General features: G+C 40.7%; 1 protein-coding gene and 1 long non-coding RNA gene across 4 annotated transcripts in view; one reads left to right on the forward strand and one right to left on the reverse strand.

The window, feature by feature from the left end:
• Window positions 1-3,938: 3,938 nt before the first annotated feature.
• Window positions 3,939-5,202, reverse strand: LOC126511832 (uncharacterized). Its single transcript, XR_007594788.1, has 2 exons — window positions 5,056-5,202; window positions 3,939-4,512 (listed from the first exon to the last, which is right to left on the reverse strand). It is a non-coding gene; the product is annotated as an uncharacterized lncRNA (long non-coding RNA).
• Window positions 5,203-5,365: 163 nt separating this feature from the next.
• Window positions 5,366-19,144, forward strand: part of Tpp2 (tripeptidyl peptidase 2) — a 61,101-nt gene continuing 47,322 nt past the window's right edge. For 2 of the 3 annotated variants that reach the window (XM_050159207.1, XM_050159208.1), the window contains exons 1-2: window positions 5,368-5,606; window positions 13,152-13,280. In XM_050159207.1, the coding sequence (XP_050015164.1) occupies window positions 5,442-5,606; window positions 13,152-13,280 (294 nt within the window). In that variant the 5' untranslated portion in view covers window positions 5,368-5,441. Of the gene's footprint in view, window positions 5,607-13,151; window positions 13,281-19,144 lie in introns of all 3 variants that reach the window. The other variant, XM_050159209.1, reaches the window with a different exon arrangement.

Consider the following 19,144-nt stretch of genomic DNA (forward strand, 5'->3'; position numbering starts at 1 on the left):
AGGAAAGATTTAGCATGTCTGACCTGGCGTCTCCATGGCGACTCTCTCTCTGTCTCTCTCTCTGTCTCTCTCTCTCCCTCTGCTTTCTTTCTCCCAAAATTCAGTTCTGTCTTCTCTGTCTACCTAAGTTCTACCCTATCAGGCCAAGCAGTTTCTTTATTAATTAACCAATGAAAGCAACACATAAACAGAAGGCTTTTCAGATGACCACAATGTCATTTCACATCTAAAAATAACAGAACCTGTGTCTTAAAATCCAACCAAATTAAAGAAGTGACACATTTAAAAGAAAATATTTGCTTCAAACGACTACCTGTTACTTTTGGTGATACAAATCAGAGCTGTAATCTTGAGTTTAATTTCTAGTCATAAACGATAGGGAAGAAAGCGCACTGAGTGATTAGTTGCATTGTGGTTGCTATTCTCGGTTGTCATCTTGACTACATTTGGAAATAATTAAAACCCAAGTGGTTGGGTACACCTTTGAGGCATTTTTTTTCCTTAATTAAACCGTTATAAATGGGAAGTCTCATTTTTAAGATGGATCTTTTGAGGTAGGAAGATACGTTTAATCTGGGCCACACCTTCTCCTGGCAGCCTATATAAAGGGCATAGAAAGAAGCTTGCTCTCTTTGGATGCTTGCTCTTACCTTGCTGGTAAGTTCATTCCTTCATTGGCATTAAAAATTAACTTCTTGGTGATTCCAGTGTATACTGAAATCCCGTCTCAGGGACGGAGCAAATCTGGAGTCCTCTGTTGGTAGAAAGCCATTGTTGGACTAGCTGGACTACAGCCTGTAAGCCAATATAATAAACCCTTTCTAAAGAAAGAAAGAAAGAAAGAAGAAAGAAAGAAAGAAAGAAGAAAGAAAAAGAAAGAAAGAGAAAGAAAGATAGAATGATAGATAGATTCATTCTATTAGTTCTGTTCTTCTAGAGAAATCTTACTAGTACATGCATGATGTAGAATTGCCACAAAACTTAAAATATTGCAAAAAATTGAAAACAAAATTAGACACTAAAGACTGTATTTAGTCATAGAAAAATCACATTCCAATTTTTATAAAGATGATTGAAGCTCATAAGAATATCATCTTAGTTACCTGCTTGATGTATTTTTTTTCTATAGTTTTTCATGGTTAGTTTTAATTATCACTTTGACACAATCTAGAATCACCTGACAGGGCAAAATCTCAGTGAGAAATTTCCTAGATAAGGTTAGGTCACGGGATTGTCTTGATCACATTAGTTGATATGGGAAAAAGCAGCCTACTATGGGTGGCACCATTCCCTAGGGCTAGACCCTGGACTGAATACAATGGGGAGACTGAGCTGACACTGGCAATCATGCGTGCATGTCTTCCTCATTCTTGACTGTGGATGTGACATGACCAGAGGCTTTAAATTTCAGCTGCCTTGTTTTCCTAACAGTTCTGGACTATTACCTGAAACTGTGAGACAACCCCTTCTTTCCCCAAATTGCTGTTGCCAGGATGTTTTATCACGGCAACAGCCAGGGAAACTGAGAAACATCTATGCCATTAGTTACAGTGAATACATACATATTCTTCTGCGTGCAGTCTTATGAGAAGACTATACCCTTCTGTATTTCTCAGCTTGTGGCTCACACAAAATTTGACGGGTAAAGCGTCTTCCACAGCCCACTTCCCCCAAGCTGCAGCTTTCTCCCGTGTTTCTTTTCCATCACTCAAGTAAGCAAGATTCTCCTGAGTGAAGTGAAGTGTTATGTAGTCTAAAATCACATCCACACCTCTGGCAGAGGCATCAGCCTATGCTGTACACGTGACTTTGAGTCCAGCGGGAAAGAAGGTTGAGCTGTTGTATCCTAGATCATCATACTCACTGAGGAATACTTGACAAAGACTTTGGAGCGTCAAAGAAATCCCTCATCTCCCAGGAACCAGTTCCCTTGAGATCTCTACTGCAATCAGTCCTGGGCTGTGAGCCATCCACAGGGAGGTGTGGATTTGCAGCAAAGGTGGGCGACTTCAAAGCCTGGAGGGCCAGGGGGTGTTAAGTGCTTAGTCTCTACCTCTTTGAGGGAATCTGGTTATGAAATGTTCTGTAAATCATAAGGTGCAGAAATACTGTGGTGCAATGAGCTTGCATTGTCATGTGGGCAGGGGTTGGGAGAAAGCACAATACATCTGACTCAGCACTTCCTGCTTGAAACAATCCTCCCTGGGAATTGCTGGGCATCCAGTCTCTTACTTAACCTCACACAGCAAGATAGATGCTTTGGTTTAATGACCTCCTTGGCACAGCCTTCTCTTCCTCCTCTCACATCTTAAGTCTTATTTTGTTTACCGGTATTTTCATTGTTTCTCCTCACCCAAAATATTCTCTACTTATTTCCTTTCTCTATCCAATGTTCAGGTTGTCAAGTAGCACAAACTAACTCAACACCAAACAAACAAACAAACAAACAAAAACCCCTCTATCTAGGAATGCCATTGCACCAAAGGAAGAAAAAAATGTAAACGTGTGTATAAATGTGCAATACTACGGATAAATAATAGGTTTTGAGTTGAGTTAAAGTGGCTTCAGCTCTACATAAAATAGAGGGCTTCCAGCTATATTACAGCGCCACAGGCTGTTTTAGCACGATTTCCAGATGTTTCACATCTGGAACAATTTCTAAACTTAACTTCCTGAAAAAACGTGCCTATGATGGAAGGGCATGTCTCTTCTCCTCTGCACCTCCTATTTCATGACCGGGTCTTCCATTTTTTAAATGGGGGAGCCATGTAACCTGAATATTGTCTTTTATTACCTACAGGGGTAGTAGCCTTGGAAGCATACAGAATGAACAAACTGAAATACTTTAACATTTAAAAACGGAACTCCAATATTCTGTACCATAGAAAAAAATTTACAACAATAATAAGTTTTTTTTTTTGTGTGTGAGACAGAGTCTGGTTGTATAGCCCAGACTGGACTCCAGTTCAAAATCCTTTTGTTTCTACCTTCTACGAGCAAGGATTGTAGGTGTCACAACCAGGGACCACATTACATAAATAAATGTTAGTCTTTCAAACATACTCAAGGTCTCCTATGTGGATCAAGTGCTGGGGGATGGTCAGGATAACAACAGCATGTAGTGCTCTCTGGGGTGTTTTGTACTTAATTTTCAACATTTCATTATATCCCTCTTATCTCCAATTTATGCAAAGGTTATAGCCAAAGATGACATTTGTCATGGGTGGTTGGTTCAACAAAATGGGAGTAGTTGTACTCCCAGATCTTCTTNCTCTGGTTGGTGGGCACAACACAGTAGGCTAGATAGTACTGCAGGCAGACCATGAAGACAACTTAATTTCAGCAGAGAGTTGTTTTGTAACCCGGGGCCTCCAGTCACTTCCTCTATATGAAATGAAGTGGTGGCCAAGGCTCCCGTGAAGCTGCACATCAGTTCCTTCTGCCACTGCTGCATGCTCAGGACTGAAAGCCCCTGGAGAGTTTGTCATTCTCTTTCCTCTGCTGTTCAAATACTTAAGTGCTTTCCAATTCTGTCCTAAAGGTACTGAATCATGGTTGGGAATGAAGATAACATTGACCTTGCTGCCTTTCCCTCACCAGCAAGAGCAAACTCTCCGGGCCTTATAGAATGAACAATGAAGGCAATCAGCAGGAACTGCTGCCGACACCAGAGCAAAGTTCGAGGAGTCACTGGGAGGACTGTGGTTTGAAAAGTGACATATAAGGTATTCCATGCATCTGTCTCTTGCGCTGGAGTCCACAGAAATGCAAAGGGCCCGTGATTGCATAGGAAAAAGATTATTTTCCTCTTTGAAATTGTTTCTTTTTAATTATGAAAGTAGTTAACAACTACATACTGCTGTTTTGTTATCTGTGTGGTTTAGATATATTCAAATGTCACTTGCACTTGCTTTCTGATTTAGAAATCACGGTAGGCTTTATATTTATTTATTTATTTATTAGTTTTTCGAGACAGGATTTCTCTGTAGCTTTGGAGCCTGTCCTGGAACTAGCTCTTGTAGACCAGGCTAGGCTTTATTTTTTTATTTTTATTTTTTTGCTTTATAAATAATACCATTCAAAATTTCCACCTCCTCTCCCCCTCCCATTTCCCTCCCACTCACCCTTCCTCTCCGTCTCCAGTCCTAAGAGAAGTCAGGGTTCCCTGCCCTGTGGGAGCTCCAAGGCCCTCCCCGCCTCCATCCAGGTCTAGGAAGCTTTGCATTCAAATAGTCTAGGCTCCCAAAAAGCCGGTACATGCAGTAGAATCAAATCCCAGTGCCATTATCATTGGCTCCTCAGTCAGCCCTCATTGTCAGCCACATTCAGAGTCCGGTTTGACCACATGCTCCATCAGTCCCAGTCCAGCTGGCCTTGGTGAGCTTCCATTAGATCAGTCATACCGTCTCAGTGGGTGGACGAACCCCTCGCGGTCGTGACTTCCTTGCTCATCTTCTCCCGGTAGGCTTTATTTTTTTTTTAAGACTTTATTTATTAGCCTTGACGCCGACTCTTGTTATTTGATGCAAAACAAAGCACATACATAATTATTTGCATGTGAAGCTGTCAACAACAATTGGGTTGTCATAAATTGTATTTAATAGCTGTGAGAGGGTTTTACAAGATTGTCAGTGGGGCAATTAAGATTATCCTGGTAGGTATAGGCACAGCCAGCTCATTCAGAAACCACAGAACGCAGAAGCTGGTCACCCTCACTGGATATCTTAATGGGGGGAAAAAAAAGCACTATGGTTTAAGGACAGCGCTGAACCTGAAGGAGAAAACAGGAACGTCGATGCAGAAAAGCAGGCAGAAATTTTTCAGGAATCCCGGAGGCCAAGAGCAGGCCCCGAAGACAAGAGGGGCCCATTTGGGTCCCGTGCTTTGTTTCAAGATCACTGGCGACAGAATCGCCGACAAACCTCTTCCTGTTGACTAAGGCGCTGCCTCTCCCCACTCCATCCATCCACCTTAACCCCCCCCCCCCCCCCCCCCCCCCCCCCCCCCCCCCCCCCCCCCCCCCCCCCCAGAAAGCAGCAGCCACAGAGCCCGCACCGCTCAATCCGAGGCCTCCGAGCCCGAAGCAACCGGCGGGGATCCCGCTGCTAGGGCGGGCGGCCCGTTCTTCCGACGGCGTCTCCCAGCCAGTGACAGCTCGGACGCCGAGCCCCGGGCTCTCCGGGCTCCAGCCGGAAGCGTTCAGACTCCACCCCTGCGCCGCAGCCCAGCTACACGCCTACGTAGCGCCTCTCAGCGGCGCCGTTAGCTGACGTGGCGACACGTCATTGGCTCTGCCGCTCTGCCCGCACGCGATTGGGTCCCGGAGGCACGGCCCCGCCCCCTCCCCGCCTCGGGCCCGCCTCGCCGGCTGTCCCCGCGCCGCTGGTCCGCGAGCAGCCTGGCGGTTTGCCTTTTCCTCGCCCGTCCTCTAGACCGCGTCCATGGCCACCGCCGCGACCGAGGAGCCCTTCCCTTTCCACGGTCTTCTGCCGAAGAAGGAGACCGGGGCCGCCTCCTTCCTGTGCCGCTACCCGGAGTATGACGGGCGCGGGGTGCTCATCGCCGTCCTGGACACGGGGGTCGATCCCGGGGCGCCGGGCATGCAGGTGAGGCGGCGCCGAGGGCCCGGGACCGGAAGGGCCGAGCCGGAGGACGGGGCCGGACAGCTCCGGGCCACCGCAGGACCCTGTTCCTGCTCCACACAAAAGCGGCGTGGTCGGCGTGGCTGATCGGGATCGGGGGCCGCGGGGAAGCCCTGCTGGTCATCCGGGCGAGCAAGGCCCCACACCTCGTCAGGGTCCTCGCCCGGTCTCACCGAGCCAGGATTTTACAGTTTTTAACCTTGGGAGTGCGGGGAGTGGGGGGGGGGGTGATACTGATGGGGCAGCAGTTAGGGATGTGGTTACAGATTGGTTTTGGCAAGACCAGCAAAGCGGGGTTCCCAGAAGACGACTCGGTCCGCTTCCGGAATGGTTTCTTCTGAGACTTTGGTATTTTTAAGTTATCTGCTGTGTATTTGAAATCTGGGTTAGACTTTTACATAAGGCACAACAAATTGTTAGGGGCGAACTTTTCAGGCCTTAAGAAAATAGACTTTTTAAACGCCTCAGAATATAAAAAAAAATATACTTTAGCTAGGATTTCCTTAAATGACTTTATTTTCCTTTCTGCAAGTTAGAAGTCTTTAGGGGAGGGACCTTACAGAAAGTTGATGTTAAAACAATGCCTCTGATTAAAATGCATTCTGTTTTTAAAGTAAACTAACCTTTTGCTAAAACCTACTAATAAGTACTTTTCCAGCCGTTGTTGAATATCTTCCCTGACTAACTTATTGCCTCCTTTTCGGTCCTGTGTCTGTATATCTATCAGATAGATGATTAGATTGCATAGATAATATATTAACTTCTTCCTAACAAAGGAGGAATGCTTAGTACTTTATTCCTAGACCATGGTTCCCCCCCCCCCCATCATTGTGCAAGGGATGGGAAGGAAGCCTGTGTGACCACTCCATGGATCTCTGGGGAGTCCTGATCCGGAGGGTTTGTTGCTTCTTCCTTTCTCTGGAGCACATCTGGTGGTGGTCCTGTCTGACCGAGCCCCTGATTTAGAAGCTCAGGTAATGAGTTCCCTCCAGGTGACCACCGTTGTTCTTTTATGAATGGTAATTGCTAAGGCCTGGTGACGGCATTGCCACATAGAGGGTTTGGCACACAGTGGAAACACTGCCCATTACACAGCAGTGTGTGCTTGCTTGTTGTAGGGTGCGTGGGAGAACAGCCAGGGTAAGTGGCTGGCTGGATCTTTTGTTAGAGGTCAGGCGGTTTTGGAGTCGACCTGCTCAGTGGGCATTTGTGGGATTACCAGCTCTGTTTATCAAAGTATTTTGTTTCTGTAAAGGAACGATTTTTACCCTGTAGAATTACTTGACAATTGAGAAAATCAATAAAGTGCTGAAGAAAAGTTTTAAATACTATCTTAAAGTCCTAAATAACAATAAATGTCTAATGGGAGGAGTTTATGATAGGTCTATACTTACAGATTATCTGAAGAGAAAATAATGTTGGATATTTACATACAACATAAATACTCAATAAAATATTAAAACCAGATGAGAATATAAGATCATCAAGCATTAATGCTCAGATTCTAAATATGATCGGCTTTTTTTTTAATTCAGCAAGGAGCTTAGCACATGAGTGACTTCAGTTGTTTCCTTACCTGATGAATTAATTTTGTAGCTGTGTGTATACATCATCAAGGTAAGAAAGAAAATAGAAATTAAAAAAAAAAAAGAATAGAAGAGGGGGCTGACCTGGCCATTTGGGATGCCAAATGGGATCTCAGTAAAGGACTCGAGACAAAAATGAGAACTTTGAGGGACAGAGCCAGTTGTCTCCTCCTTCGTTAACTTCCGTAGGCCAAGTCCTTTTTCTTCTGGGTGTCTTCAGAGTAGAGGGCAGGGCCGGGTGTGCCAACAGATTGAGGAGAGTAATCCTTCCGTTGATGACGAAATGTTCCCTTAGAAAGCATTCAGGCACCTGGTTGGTACCCACTGTGCCATTAAATAAAGTCCTGGAAGCTGTGGGTGTTTCAAAGATTGAGCGGTAGGACGGTGGGAAGACAGAGATTGTGGATGTGTTTCATGACAAGATAAAACTTGGTCGAGGCCGTCTACAAAAGCAATTGTAGATGCCACCGTTAGCTCTCCACTGATCTATCTTCACTTTCCCAAACTTATCCACCAGAAGCAATCCTAGAATCATGTATTTGTTCAAAACCAAGTCAGTTTGCTTTTGAGTAAATCTCCAAAAATTCTATTGCAAGCCTTTCCCCCCCCCCCCCCCAACTTTGACCTTTGGGCGTAGCCTCAGCACCACCTTTCATTCCGTGCTTCCCTCTTGAACGTTTGATTTCCATCTCTTCTAGGCACCTAGATGTTGCAGGTCCTAATGCTTGCCTTTGCCTGTGGTCCTTAATTTGCCCAAAAGCTTCCTATAGTCACCTGCAAACTCCTGCTTCACCCTTTAAGACATTACTGATTTCCTTCAGCTTTTGCCAGGTATTTAGCTCTACTGCTAAGGTCTGTGGCTGTAGACGTGAGTAAGGCCGGTAACTTCCGGCTAACAGTGATTTTCGTTTTTCTCCCTTTTGTTCTCTTCTCAAGTTGTAAGTGTTCCTAATAGTGCTTACATTTTTCCTGGTTACAATTCTTGGAAAGCGTATATCAAATTTATTTGGTATCAAATCTGCTAGTAATAATAAGCATTTTGTTGAAAAAGACGTGCATGCATAATAGGGAACTGTCCTCTTAGAAAAAAACAATTTGAGATAAATAAATACAAATAACTCCATGAAAGTTTTTTGTATGTTTGGTATTAATGATAAATAATTGATACAGGGTTTCTCTGTGTAATAGCTCTGGCTGTCCTGTACACCAGGCTGGTCTCAAACTCACAGAGATCTGCTTGCCTCTGCCACCCAAGTGCTGGAATTAAAGGTGTGTGCCACTACCACCCGGCTCAAATAAAGTATTTTTAGTGTGCTCATTCACTAAAATATTAATAAGTAACCCAACATATATAATTGGTTTTATTTTAGTCTTAGTGACTGTCATTTACTTGGGTTTAGTTTCTGCGAGCTGAGCTTTGTGTTCTCAGGGCATTTCTTGACTACTTCCTTAAACTCTTACTGTCTTGGATTATTATCTCTACTCCTTTGTTATCTCAACTGATAATAAGCTATCTAAAAGCAGGAATCCTTATAAATTGATCATGCTCTCGGAATAAAAGCTACTGAGTAGTAATCACATACTTAAATGTACATTTTCAATTTCTTCTGTTGAAATTTCAAGTAAATACTATTTTTTCTTTGTTTAGTGAACGTTTGTTTTTGAAGGTTAGCAAGCCTTTCGCCTCTTGTTCTGGTCTTTACAAATGGTTAGTGAATGGCTCCTGCCCATACCATTTTCTGCTCTATAATAGCTACAGTGGAGAAATGAGCAACTTGTATTCCTGACATTTAGGGGGAAATGGTAGGCGATTTCTTTTTATTTAGTTAGTATCCAGGAAATGTTTCCCAGTCTCCCCCTCAAGGTTATTACTGTGACTTTCCCCATTATTCCATTTTCCAGGCTTGCCAGCCCTTGACCACGCACCTCTCCTTCCTTAAAGACGGACTGCATATTTCCTCTGTTACTAGTCTACTGCAAAATTCTCATATGAGTTTGCCTTTATATTTTTTTCAGCCCCAAATTCTTTTGTCTCCTAGAAAATCTCCAATAGAGTGAACAAAAATGTGTATTTTGTATATTTGTCTGCTCCTCTCTCCCTTTTTCTCTTCTCTATCTGTCTGTCTCTGTGTGTTTGGGGGGGGTGAGAGACAGAGAGAGACCACGAGCACTTATACGTAAAACGTAACAGAAATCATACATGGTAAACAAATCACTAAATCTCTTTGGCTTTTTCTCTTCTCACATACTGATAATGAGATTTTGTTTTACTAGTTTGATCATGATTTTCATTGTGACTTTTTTTTTTTTTCTAAATTGTCATATTGATTGAACTTTCTGGTTATCAGCCTTCTTCTAGTATAAATATCCAAGAAAGCTTATAGATTGCTGTTCAAACAAAACAAAACAAAAACCCTAAGTGTGACAGGCCCTTTGGAACTTCACACTTTTCCAAGGCAGCATGACAAAGTACTGCATGTGATCCACAGCTGTACCTGCTTGGCCCTATCAAGAAAAAATGCGCCTTGTTTTCTCTAAGAGTCACTGCTTCTTTGAGTATATGGTAAATACAAAACTTTGCATATACTATAGAGGAAATACTTTGTGTTGGGGAAAAGATTCATGATAGTCAAATGATTTAATAGTAATGGCCACAACCCTAGTCCTAAAGATTTATGAGTTTTCCAGGTAGAAGAAAAGTCTGAAGACTTTGTGCTTGTTACATTCTTGACATTTGTTATTTTCTTCTTTCTTTCTCTTTTTTACAGACCTTGTGTTTTCATGCCTAATTCCTGTTGATGTGTGTATGTGTGTGTGAGAGGGAGAGAGCGCGCAAGAGAATATATACGTGTGTGTGTATACACACACACACTAATAGAGTTTTAACTAGTGTATATGTTCATTGTACAAAATGGTGGGTTTCCTTATGGCATTTTTATACGTGTGTATCTCAACAGACAATAATAAATGGGAAAGTGAATTAGCTCTTAGAAGAAGTAGGAAGGGCTTGTGAGGTGGCTCCGTGCTAAAGGTGCCTGCTGCCAGTCCTGACAACTTGGGTTGAGTTGCCGTGTCCCTGTATGGTGGAAAGAGAGAACCAACTCCTAGACATTGCCATCTGACTTCCTGTGGCATGTTTGTACTCAACACAGAAACCCTTACACACAAAATAAATGAGATTTGATTTAAAAAAATACAACATCCAATAAATATATGAAAACTTTAGCATCATTAGCCATCAGGGCAACAAAGTCAATGCTATATTGAGATTCCAGCTTAACCAAGGCAGAATTTCTATCATTAAGAAACTAACAGATACTGGTGAGGATGAGGTTAAGGATGGTAGTAAGATTCTTGAATACCGTTGGTAGAAGTATATATTAGATCATTTACTATAAAAATTAGTATTGAGTTTCTTTAAGTATAGGCATGCTCCATAAGTATATATTGAACACAATGACTTGGTTTTGCAAAACTAGCTCCAACAAACCTTATCAATTATTCGTCTGTAAAAATGTTCTACTACAGTTTCCTGTAGCAGTAGTGTTGTGGATCACATGAAAATTTATGGCTAGTAAAGAAACATATCTTAACTAAGTTATTAGAGCCGATGCTAAGTTGGATCATTAAGTCATAAAAAATGTTACTACCCAGCCATCACTGTTGTTGTTGGGTGTCTGTTTGCAACTTGAATGGAGAGACCACCTGTCTCGGTGGAGTGTGTACTCTAACAGGAGACACTGATGAGAAGTCGCCTCGTGTGTTGTGGAAAGCTGGGCTGTGTCCCACGAGGTGAACAGTGTGCAGTATGAAGTTGAGGGTGGGGAACACGAAAGAGTCATCTGGGAAGGTTTCTGAAGGGCAATAACTTACTAGAAAACTGAAATGCACAGTCGAGTGCTCTTATACAGCTGGAGAGAGAAAGAGTCTAAGGAAGAGGGTTTTGTGAAACAATCGAGGCAGAAATGGTCAACATTGTATGGGAAGTAGTGCCACAGAGCATCATGTGTTCTGAGTGCACTATGAATCTGGAGGGAGAGGAGTAATAAAATACAGTCTGTCTGCACAGTGCATAGGGGCCCACTGTGGAAGGAGTGCATTAAGAACATGGCTTATGTAAGGGTCTTCAGTGTTTTTCACTCATAACCGACCTCTCTCTTCCTGTGAACTTTTACACAACCCCAGGTATATAGGCAAATAAAATAAGTATACAAATCAAGCATTTACTGATAAGTCATAAAGAAGTTTATTTTAGGAGCTGGAGATATGGCTCAGTGATTACACTATTCCTGCGTCTTTGCAAGTGAATTCAGTTCCCAAGCTCACAACATTTGACTCCAGTTCTGAGCATCTATCATCCTCTTCTGCCCTCTGAGGGCACCAGGCACACATGTGGTGCATATACATCTATTTAGGCAAACACATAAGTGAAATAAATCTTTTTAAAAATTATTTAAAAAATTTGGTTGCATATAAAAGCATTTACTAAAAGCAAATGCACATACTCAATGAGATGAATAAGCTTGTTTAACACAGCCCAATTTAAAGATAAACTAATTTGATATTTACATGCCGAGGAGTGGTGGAGAGAAAATATGAAAAGCTGTGATTTCTGGAATTAAGCCATTAGGTTTCTCTGAGAGTAGAAGATTTCATGCAGTAAAAATACAGCAGTTCATAGAACAGAGCCTTGGGTGTTTCAACCAAGTGTTCAATGAGATTTGTAGTATGATGGCCTGCACAGTAAAAGTATGCATGTTGAATATTCAACACCAAAACCGCAGTGCCCATACAATTCAGCTGGCCTAAGTGCTGCCACATATTTAGTTGAATTAAGTTTTGGTTGTCGCACACCCAGTATCCTTTTACTGTTGCCATGTTTGTGTGTGTGTGTGTGTGTGTGTGTGTGATTCCACACATTAAGTTACAGGACCTCCATAAAGAATGAGTTTCAACTCAATTTAAGAGGCTGATGTGTACATTCCGAAAGGAAGAGGTGATAAAAAGTAGAAAAATGGATTTGCATTCCATTGTAGAGGAAGTACTTCCTGATAGCTGTGGTGCAAGACATAAATGCGATAGTCAGAAAGGTCTGTGTTCATGGCTTGGGCAACTGGTGGAGGGTGATACTTAGAAGGACAACATTGGGAGCGAAACAAATATGGGGATGTTTAACCTTTGAACTTGGGATTTACGAAATTTGAAGTACTGGTTCAACATTGAGTAATAAAATGCTACTGTTTCCTACCCAGCCCAGAGCATACTTTTCTTCAGATATTTGCTCACACGTTGCCTCCTCAGCAAGGCCTTCCTTGACCAACCAAGTTAGAATGGATAAATCAGTACTTCTTATTTCCTGTCTTTAGCTTAATTTCTCAGTATTTTATATCTTCCTTGTCTACTTCCTCACCCTGCTATATGTAAGATAAAGAATTTTTGTGTACTGACAGCTGCTTTATCCAATACCCAAAAGATTGCAAATATTAAAGAAATATATGAAATCAATTAAAGGGTTGTATATTGTTTCCATGACTTAATTTTTTCTTTAGTGTTTATTTATACTTTTCTCTCTTTTTTTTTAAAGATTTATTTATTTATTTATTATGTATACAGTATTCTCAGTATTCTGTCTGCATGTATGCCTAGAGGTCAGAAGAGGGCACCAGATCTCACTATAGATGGTTGTGAGCCACCATGTGGTTGTTGGGAATTGAACTCAGGACCTTTGGAAGAGCAGCCTGTGCTCTTAACCACTGAGCCATCTCTCCAGCACCTATACTTTTCTCTTAATTATATTATTTTTAATATAAATGAAAAATTCCATAGGCAATTATATATATATTATATAGTGTGTACATACATGGATTTATATTACTTTCTTTAAAAACAAAATCTAACTCATTTTCTTTGTCTCAATTATTAGGTTACAACTGATGGAAAACCAAAAATCATTGACATCATTGATACCACAGGAAGTGGTGATGTGAATACTGCTACAGAAGTAGAGCCAAAAGATGGGGAAATTGTTGGTCTTTCTGGAAGAGTGCTTAAGGTTGGAACATTTCTCTTCTTATTGAATGGGTTTTTTAGTTTGTTGGTACTTTTCCCCTCTTCCTTCATTTGTAATGTTGCTTCAAAACATCTTAATATTTTTAAACTTAAATTGGCACTAGAGTAGTATTTTCCTGTTACTTATAAAGTGAATTATCCCAAAACCCTTAGGATAAAATAAGGAGACGTTCCATTACTGTCTTCTAAGAACATAGGTTGTCATGTTGATGGATGCTTATGGTAAGTATTGGATCCCCAGCTATTGGATATCCTCCACAGAAGTAATAAGCCAAATCAAACCGAATTAATAAGACCAGGTTTTAATCTGAGCAAAGCAACTCCTGGGTAGTCTTGGAAGGAAGGAGAAACTATGGGTCATTTCTGGATATAAAGACCTATCTATACTCGTGGTCTTGAGCATCTCAGGGGGAGGGGCCTCCCCCTTGGGTTTCTCGGGCATGGGGTCTGGAATGTGACGATTGGGTTCAGGTGGAGTTTCCCAACAGCTTATAGTTGTGAATTTCTCATAAAGTTGTAAATTGTTGACCATGGTTGTGGTTTCATTTAAAGGCTTAGCTAGTGAGTGTTGGGAAGTTGGCTGTTCCATGGACATAAATTGGTTTATTTGTTTGGTTGTTTTATTTTGTTCTTTTTGTGACAGGGTCTCTTTATGTCGTCTTTGCAGTCCTGGAACTCTAGGTAGACCAGGCTGTTCCCAGTTCTGCCTGTTTTGCCTCCCAAGTGCTGGGGTTAAAGGCTGTACCACTACCCCTTGTTTCTTTGCCACATGGCCCTCTTGACAGAGTTGTTTTATAGTGAGCATGGCAGCTGTCTTCTCTCAGGACAAGAGTCTAAGAGAATAATCACAGTGAAAGTCATGGATTTTTACAAGTGATAGTCCATCTCTTCATTGTATTCTGTTCATTGGAAATCAGGCAGTAATCAGCAGACACCTGGAAGAGGTATCTCTTGACAGCATGTATACTGTAAGGTGTGGGTCATGAGGGCCATCTTAGAAGTTATTTGTTCAGTAAAGCACTTGTAATTGGGATTTTTTTTTAAATTGAGGTCAACAAATGGTTTTAACTTTTGAAGAGAAAAAAAAGAGAAAGTAACCACCTACATAGTTTTTTGCCTTCATCACTTTTTCAGTGAACCTGACCATGAAGAAATATTTAGGCCCTAAAACTTACCAACTTAAAAGACTGGCTTTGCTTTATTTTGTTCTTGGTAAAAAGGAATGTGTAAACTAAGCATGAGACAATGGATATAAAACAAGCATAGAGCTATTTATGAGTTACTGGTTAATCCATTTAGAGGATGGCAAAAGAATTGAGAATGATTTTTACTTTTAGTCTTTTTTTTTTTTTTTTTGACAAGACTTCACTGTAGCTTTGGAGCCTGTTCTAGAACTAGCTCTTGTAGACCAGGCTGGCCTCGAACTCACAGAGATCTGCCTGCCTCTGCCTCCTGAGTTCTGGGATTAAAGGAGTGAGCCACCACCGCCCGGCTATATTTAATCTTTTAGAAGAAGCAGACTTAGTTTGAAGTACATTGATTTACTCTACGACAGTAGATCACACTTCTAGTGAGCCCTGCAGATTTAGACCTACATAATTATTCTTAGTTGCTTATTTTTAGATAACTATAATAACCTAAGCCTTCAATAAGCTGTATGAACAACTATTGTCACTAGTGCTCAAAGATAGAAGTTTTATGTAATATATCATTCCTTAATAAATAAGGTAAAGCAATTAAGACTTGATAGTCTTGCCTGTTGCTCACATGAAGACTGTTCTCCAGAGTGTGTTATCGCTTCATTTGCTATGAACGTTCTCCAGGGAGTTGACCTCTTGACCAGCCTCCTAGTCCACTCAGGGGGAGATACTGATAGGTTAAGTTTGGATAGCTTGTGGAATAGGATGGTGGAAACCAATTGCTCTTCATACAGATTGTGTACCAATCTTTCCCTTCTCCATCCATGCATAAAATGTACTTACAGAGGTATTGAGAATTTTTTTTTCTTTTTGGTTTTTTGAGACAGGGTTTCTCTGTGTAGCTTTGGTGCTTGTCCTGATACCAGGCTGGCCTTGAACTCGTAGAGATCCTCCTGCCTCTGCCTCCTGAGTGCTGGGATTAAAGGCACTACCACCACTTGGCTGAGATGTTTTGTAGTGTCAAGAAGGAGTAATTATTAGTCACTGGTACCGTGGTTACTTGGCTCTCCTTACCTCTTCAGGACACCATTTTCTGAAAGTAGTACAATAAGTTCCTTTGACTTAGCCATGTGTTATAGTGAAGTAAACATCTGTCTTGATATCTGCTATCTACTCCTTCTTCCAAATAGCTCATTAACAGCCATCCGAGCCTCATTCTTCTTGTTTAAGAGCAAGTACAGGTAATACTTTGGTAGCTGTTGTTTTCGGATGATAGTCCTCTACAATCTTTACTTCTTTCTGCCATGTCATAACCTGTTTCAACTTTTGTGATAATCTTTGTTTGTGCAGATAAATAAAATGCAGTATTTAGTTTCCTCTACTTTTCAGCTTTTCATGGATGCCCTCATTTCTGTATCTGCTCTTGGTGTTTGCAAGATTTGAGATTAACTGGTCTTTATTGTTGTTGAATATGGCGATAATGGGTTCAGTTTCATTGCTAAGCCATATGATAAGATTTCTATACAGCACATTCTATTTGCTCTGTGTATTGAACTGTTGCAGTTTGGGACTGTTGAGTAGGAGTTGTTTTGAAAGCATTATGCATATTTCCTGTGTGTGTGTGAGAATGTCTCCAGGATGTGTGCCAGAAGAATTGCTGAGTCATGGAGATACAGCTTTACTAGGTCATTACTAATGTCTTTACCTTCTATTTGAGACTGACTGGCCTTGTACTCTCCTGATTTTCTTGCCTCCACATCCCAAGTGCTGGGATTATAGGTGTGCACCATCGTGACTGGCCAGCTTTTAACTTCAAATACTTGGAATTTTCAGAACTTAAAAAAAAAATCTTTAAAAAGGATGGGAATCTCAGTATATCATGTTGTAAGTTTAATTTGCACTTGTTTAATGAGATCAGCCATTTTTTCACAGATTTGGGCTTTTGGATTTCGTATGAAATATTAAACATTCATTTACCCTTTTCATTTTTGTTTTGTTTGATTTTAATGCTACTGAACTGTGCATTGTATTCTTATTAGTTTGTAGCATTCTTTTATATATCCATTTTCTATTTTAAATTGATATTTTCAGTTTTTACGTATACGTATGTACTTAGTGAAAACTCAAAGCTCTAAAATTAATTAAATGTATGGCTGAATATGACAGTATTCTCAGTATACCTAGAAAGTTGTGTTTTTTCTTATTTGTTTTAGAGAATTTGACTGGAATTTTTTTAATATTTAGTTTGAAGTTGGAGGAGTCTCATTTTTTTCATAAGAAAACCTAGTATGCCTACATCACACATTAACATTCCTTTAGTTCCCCAGTAATTCTCATGTCTTTCTTTTAACTTGGCTACCTTCAAAGTTTGTTAGCAGTCCTGTCTATCCTGAAGCTCACAGGAGACATTTGAGCCAAGAGAAAGCCATGAACTTATGTGAGACATGGCGGGTGGAGGGGAGAAAGAGACTTTCTGGGTTGTGAAATTTGTCTATGACGGTGTCGTGTTAGCAGTCCAAAGGTTAGCTCACCTTAAAGTCTTACTTCTTAGTTCTCTTTGTCCTGTGGTTTTCCAGTCGTTCTCGACTCAGTTCTCAATACATGCTGTTCTCACTTTACCACATTGAAGTTGAACCTTTTAAAAATAATCTATATTTAGACTCAAAAATCGAAAACTTTTATGAAAAGGTTAATACAGGCATACAGAAGTGTGACTAGATTTAGTATAACCAAAGCAAAAAGTGTGTGTGACTTTATAGGCATGTGCTGTGAAGCCGGCAAGACTGAAACAACTCAGGGTGCTGTTTGCTTCATTAAGAAAAATGTCCCATTTGTTAGGCAACCTCTTTTAAGAGTTTTCGAAATGAACTATAATTTATAATAATGAGATTATGTACTCCAGACAGGGATTTTGAGTCCCAGGCAAAGTGGGTTTACATACAAAACAATATATCCTGTCTTTAAAAAATGAGACAAAGTTGATCTCCATGGAGACCTGGAGAGATAGCTCAGTAGATGAAGTATCTGCTATTTGAGCATGAAGACCTGAATTCAGATCCCCAGCACCAATCTAAAATTGCAGTGTGGTAGCCTTCAGCAGGAACTTCAGCACTTCAAGGTAGAATCAGTAGGATCTCTGGACTTCAGTGACCAGCTGTCTTAGCTTCTGATTACTGAGAGACCCTGTCTCAAAAAACAGGATGGGGAGCAGTAGAGAAATTCTACATCAACCTTTGCCCTCCATGTACTTCATATGTACAACATGTGCATACTCTCACACATATACATCACACCTGTAAGAAAGATGATTGTAATTACTATCTGTAGTTTAAACCGTTTTAAATATTTCTTTGCTAAAGATATCACACATAACTTCAAAATGTATACTATTTAAATAGAAAAAATGACATTCCATAATTGCCTAAGTTAATGTAGCATGACTTTTATTCTCTTTGAGTTTTTTGTATATAATTTTTATAGCTAGTCTACCTTTAAAGGAAGGTAGATAATACTAATTTTTGAGATATATGTACTTCTATGACCCTGTGGAATTTTTGTTTTATTTATAGATAAATATAAATTGACCACAGGATTATTTTCATTGATTTTTATATATATGCTAACTAATGTGATTAAATATGTTGAATAGCTTTTGAGTTTTGCTTTTCTTTATTAGTTGGCATCTCATGACCTTTTGAACATTTTCACTTGTCACTCACCAGTTTATAGAGGTACATGTACAGTGGACTCTTGTGTTGCCTGCTAGTGGCACTTTGTTGCAACATTTTGTCACTGTTTTTGTTATGTCAAGGCATTTTAAGAATATGAAGAATGTTTTTACTGACAATGGATGAGATTTAATATACAGCCAGTTGACTCTCAAATTGTTAGTTAAAACATAGGCCTTGAATAATAGTTTTCATATGTCTAATATGATGAAATTTTCACCCAAAAGTTTTCTATGTAGGAAATAATTGCTATGAATCGTGGGAATGAGTTGGAGAAAGAGGCTATAAGTGAGACAAGTGAGGATTTTTTGTTGTATTTGTTTTTGTTTTTGAGACAGGGTCTCTGAGTATTACTGACTGTCCTGGAGTTTATTATATAGACCAGGCAGGCCTCAAACTCAAAGAGATCTACCTACCTTTGCTTCCGGCTGTGGGATTAAACGCATGGGACAGCCAGATGTGCATTGGCAGTTCAACTTCGTATTTAGCACAAAGCTAACAGCTGTTTTTCATAATTAGGATGAATCAGAATAGATTCTGATATTTTAAGTTGCTTGATATTCATTGCATTTTATGATTCCTAGGAATCATAAGGTAGTTATGATCCCCAGCTTCACTGTTGAAGATAGACATGAGTGGTGGAGCAGCCTGCCTGCCTACTGCAGATCCCAGCTTTCATATAAATCAAGGTCTAGAACAACAGACAGGCTTCATCTTGGAGAAGCAGAAATTGTCAGCCAACAGAGAGAGCACGAGAACAGTCATTCTCAAGGGAAACTGCTGATGTATCTTGGCATTTGCCATTTCATAATGCCCTTTTGTGGTTAGATGGCCTTGAGGCTGATGCTAAGGTGGCAGGTATTTTCCCACACACGCACTAAAAGGGCCTGCATCCTCAAAAGACCTTGGCTCTGCTATTTCATGTACCATGATTTGGGAAGAGAAGAGGGTAAATGACGTGCACGAGGATGTCACCCACA

Source organism: Alexandromys fortis, unplaced genomic scaffold, assembly GCF_014885135.2.
Source record: "Alexandromys fortis isolate MF-2015 unplaced genomic scaffold, M_Fortis_MF-2015_v1.1 scaffold_65, whole genome shotgun sequence".
Classification (NCBI taxonomy): domain Eukaryota; kingdom Metazoa; phylum Chordata; class Mammalia; order Rodentia; family Cricetidae; genus Alexandromys; species Alexandromys fortis.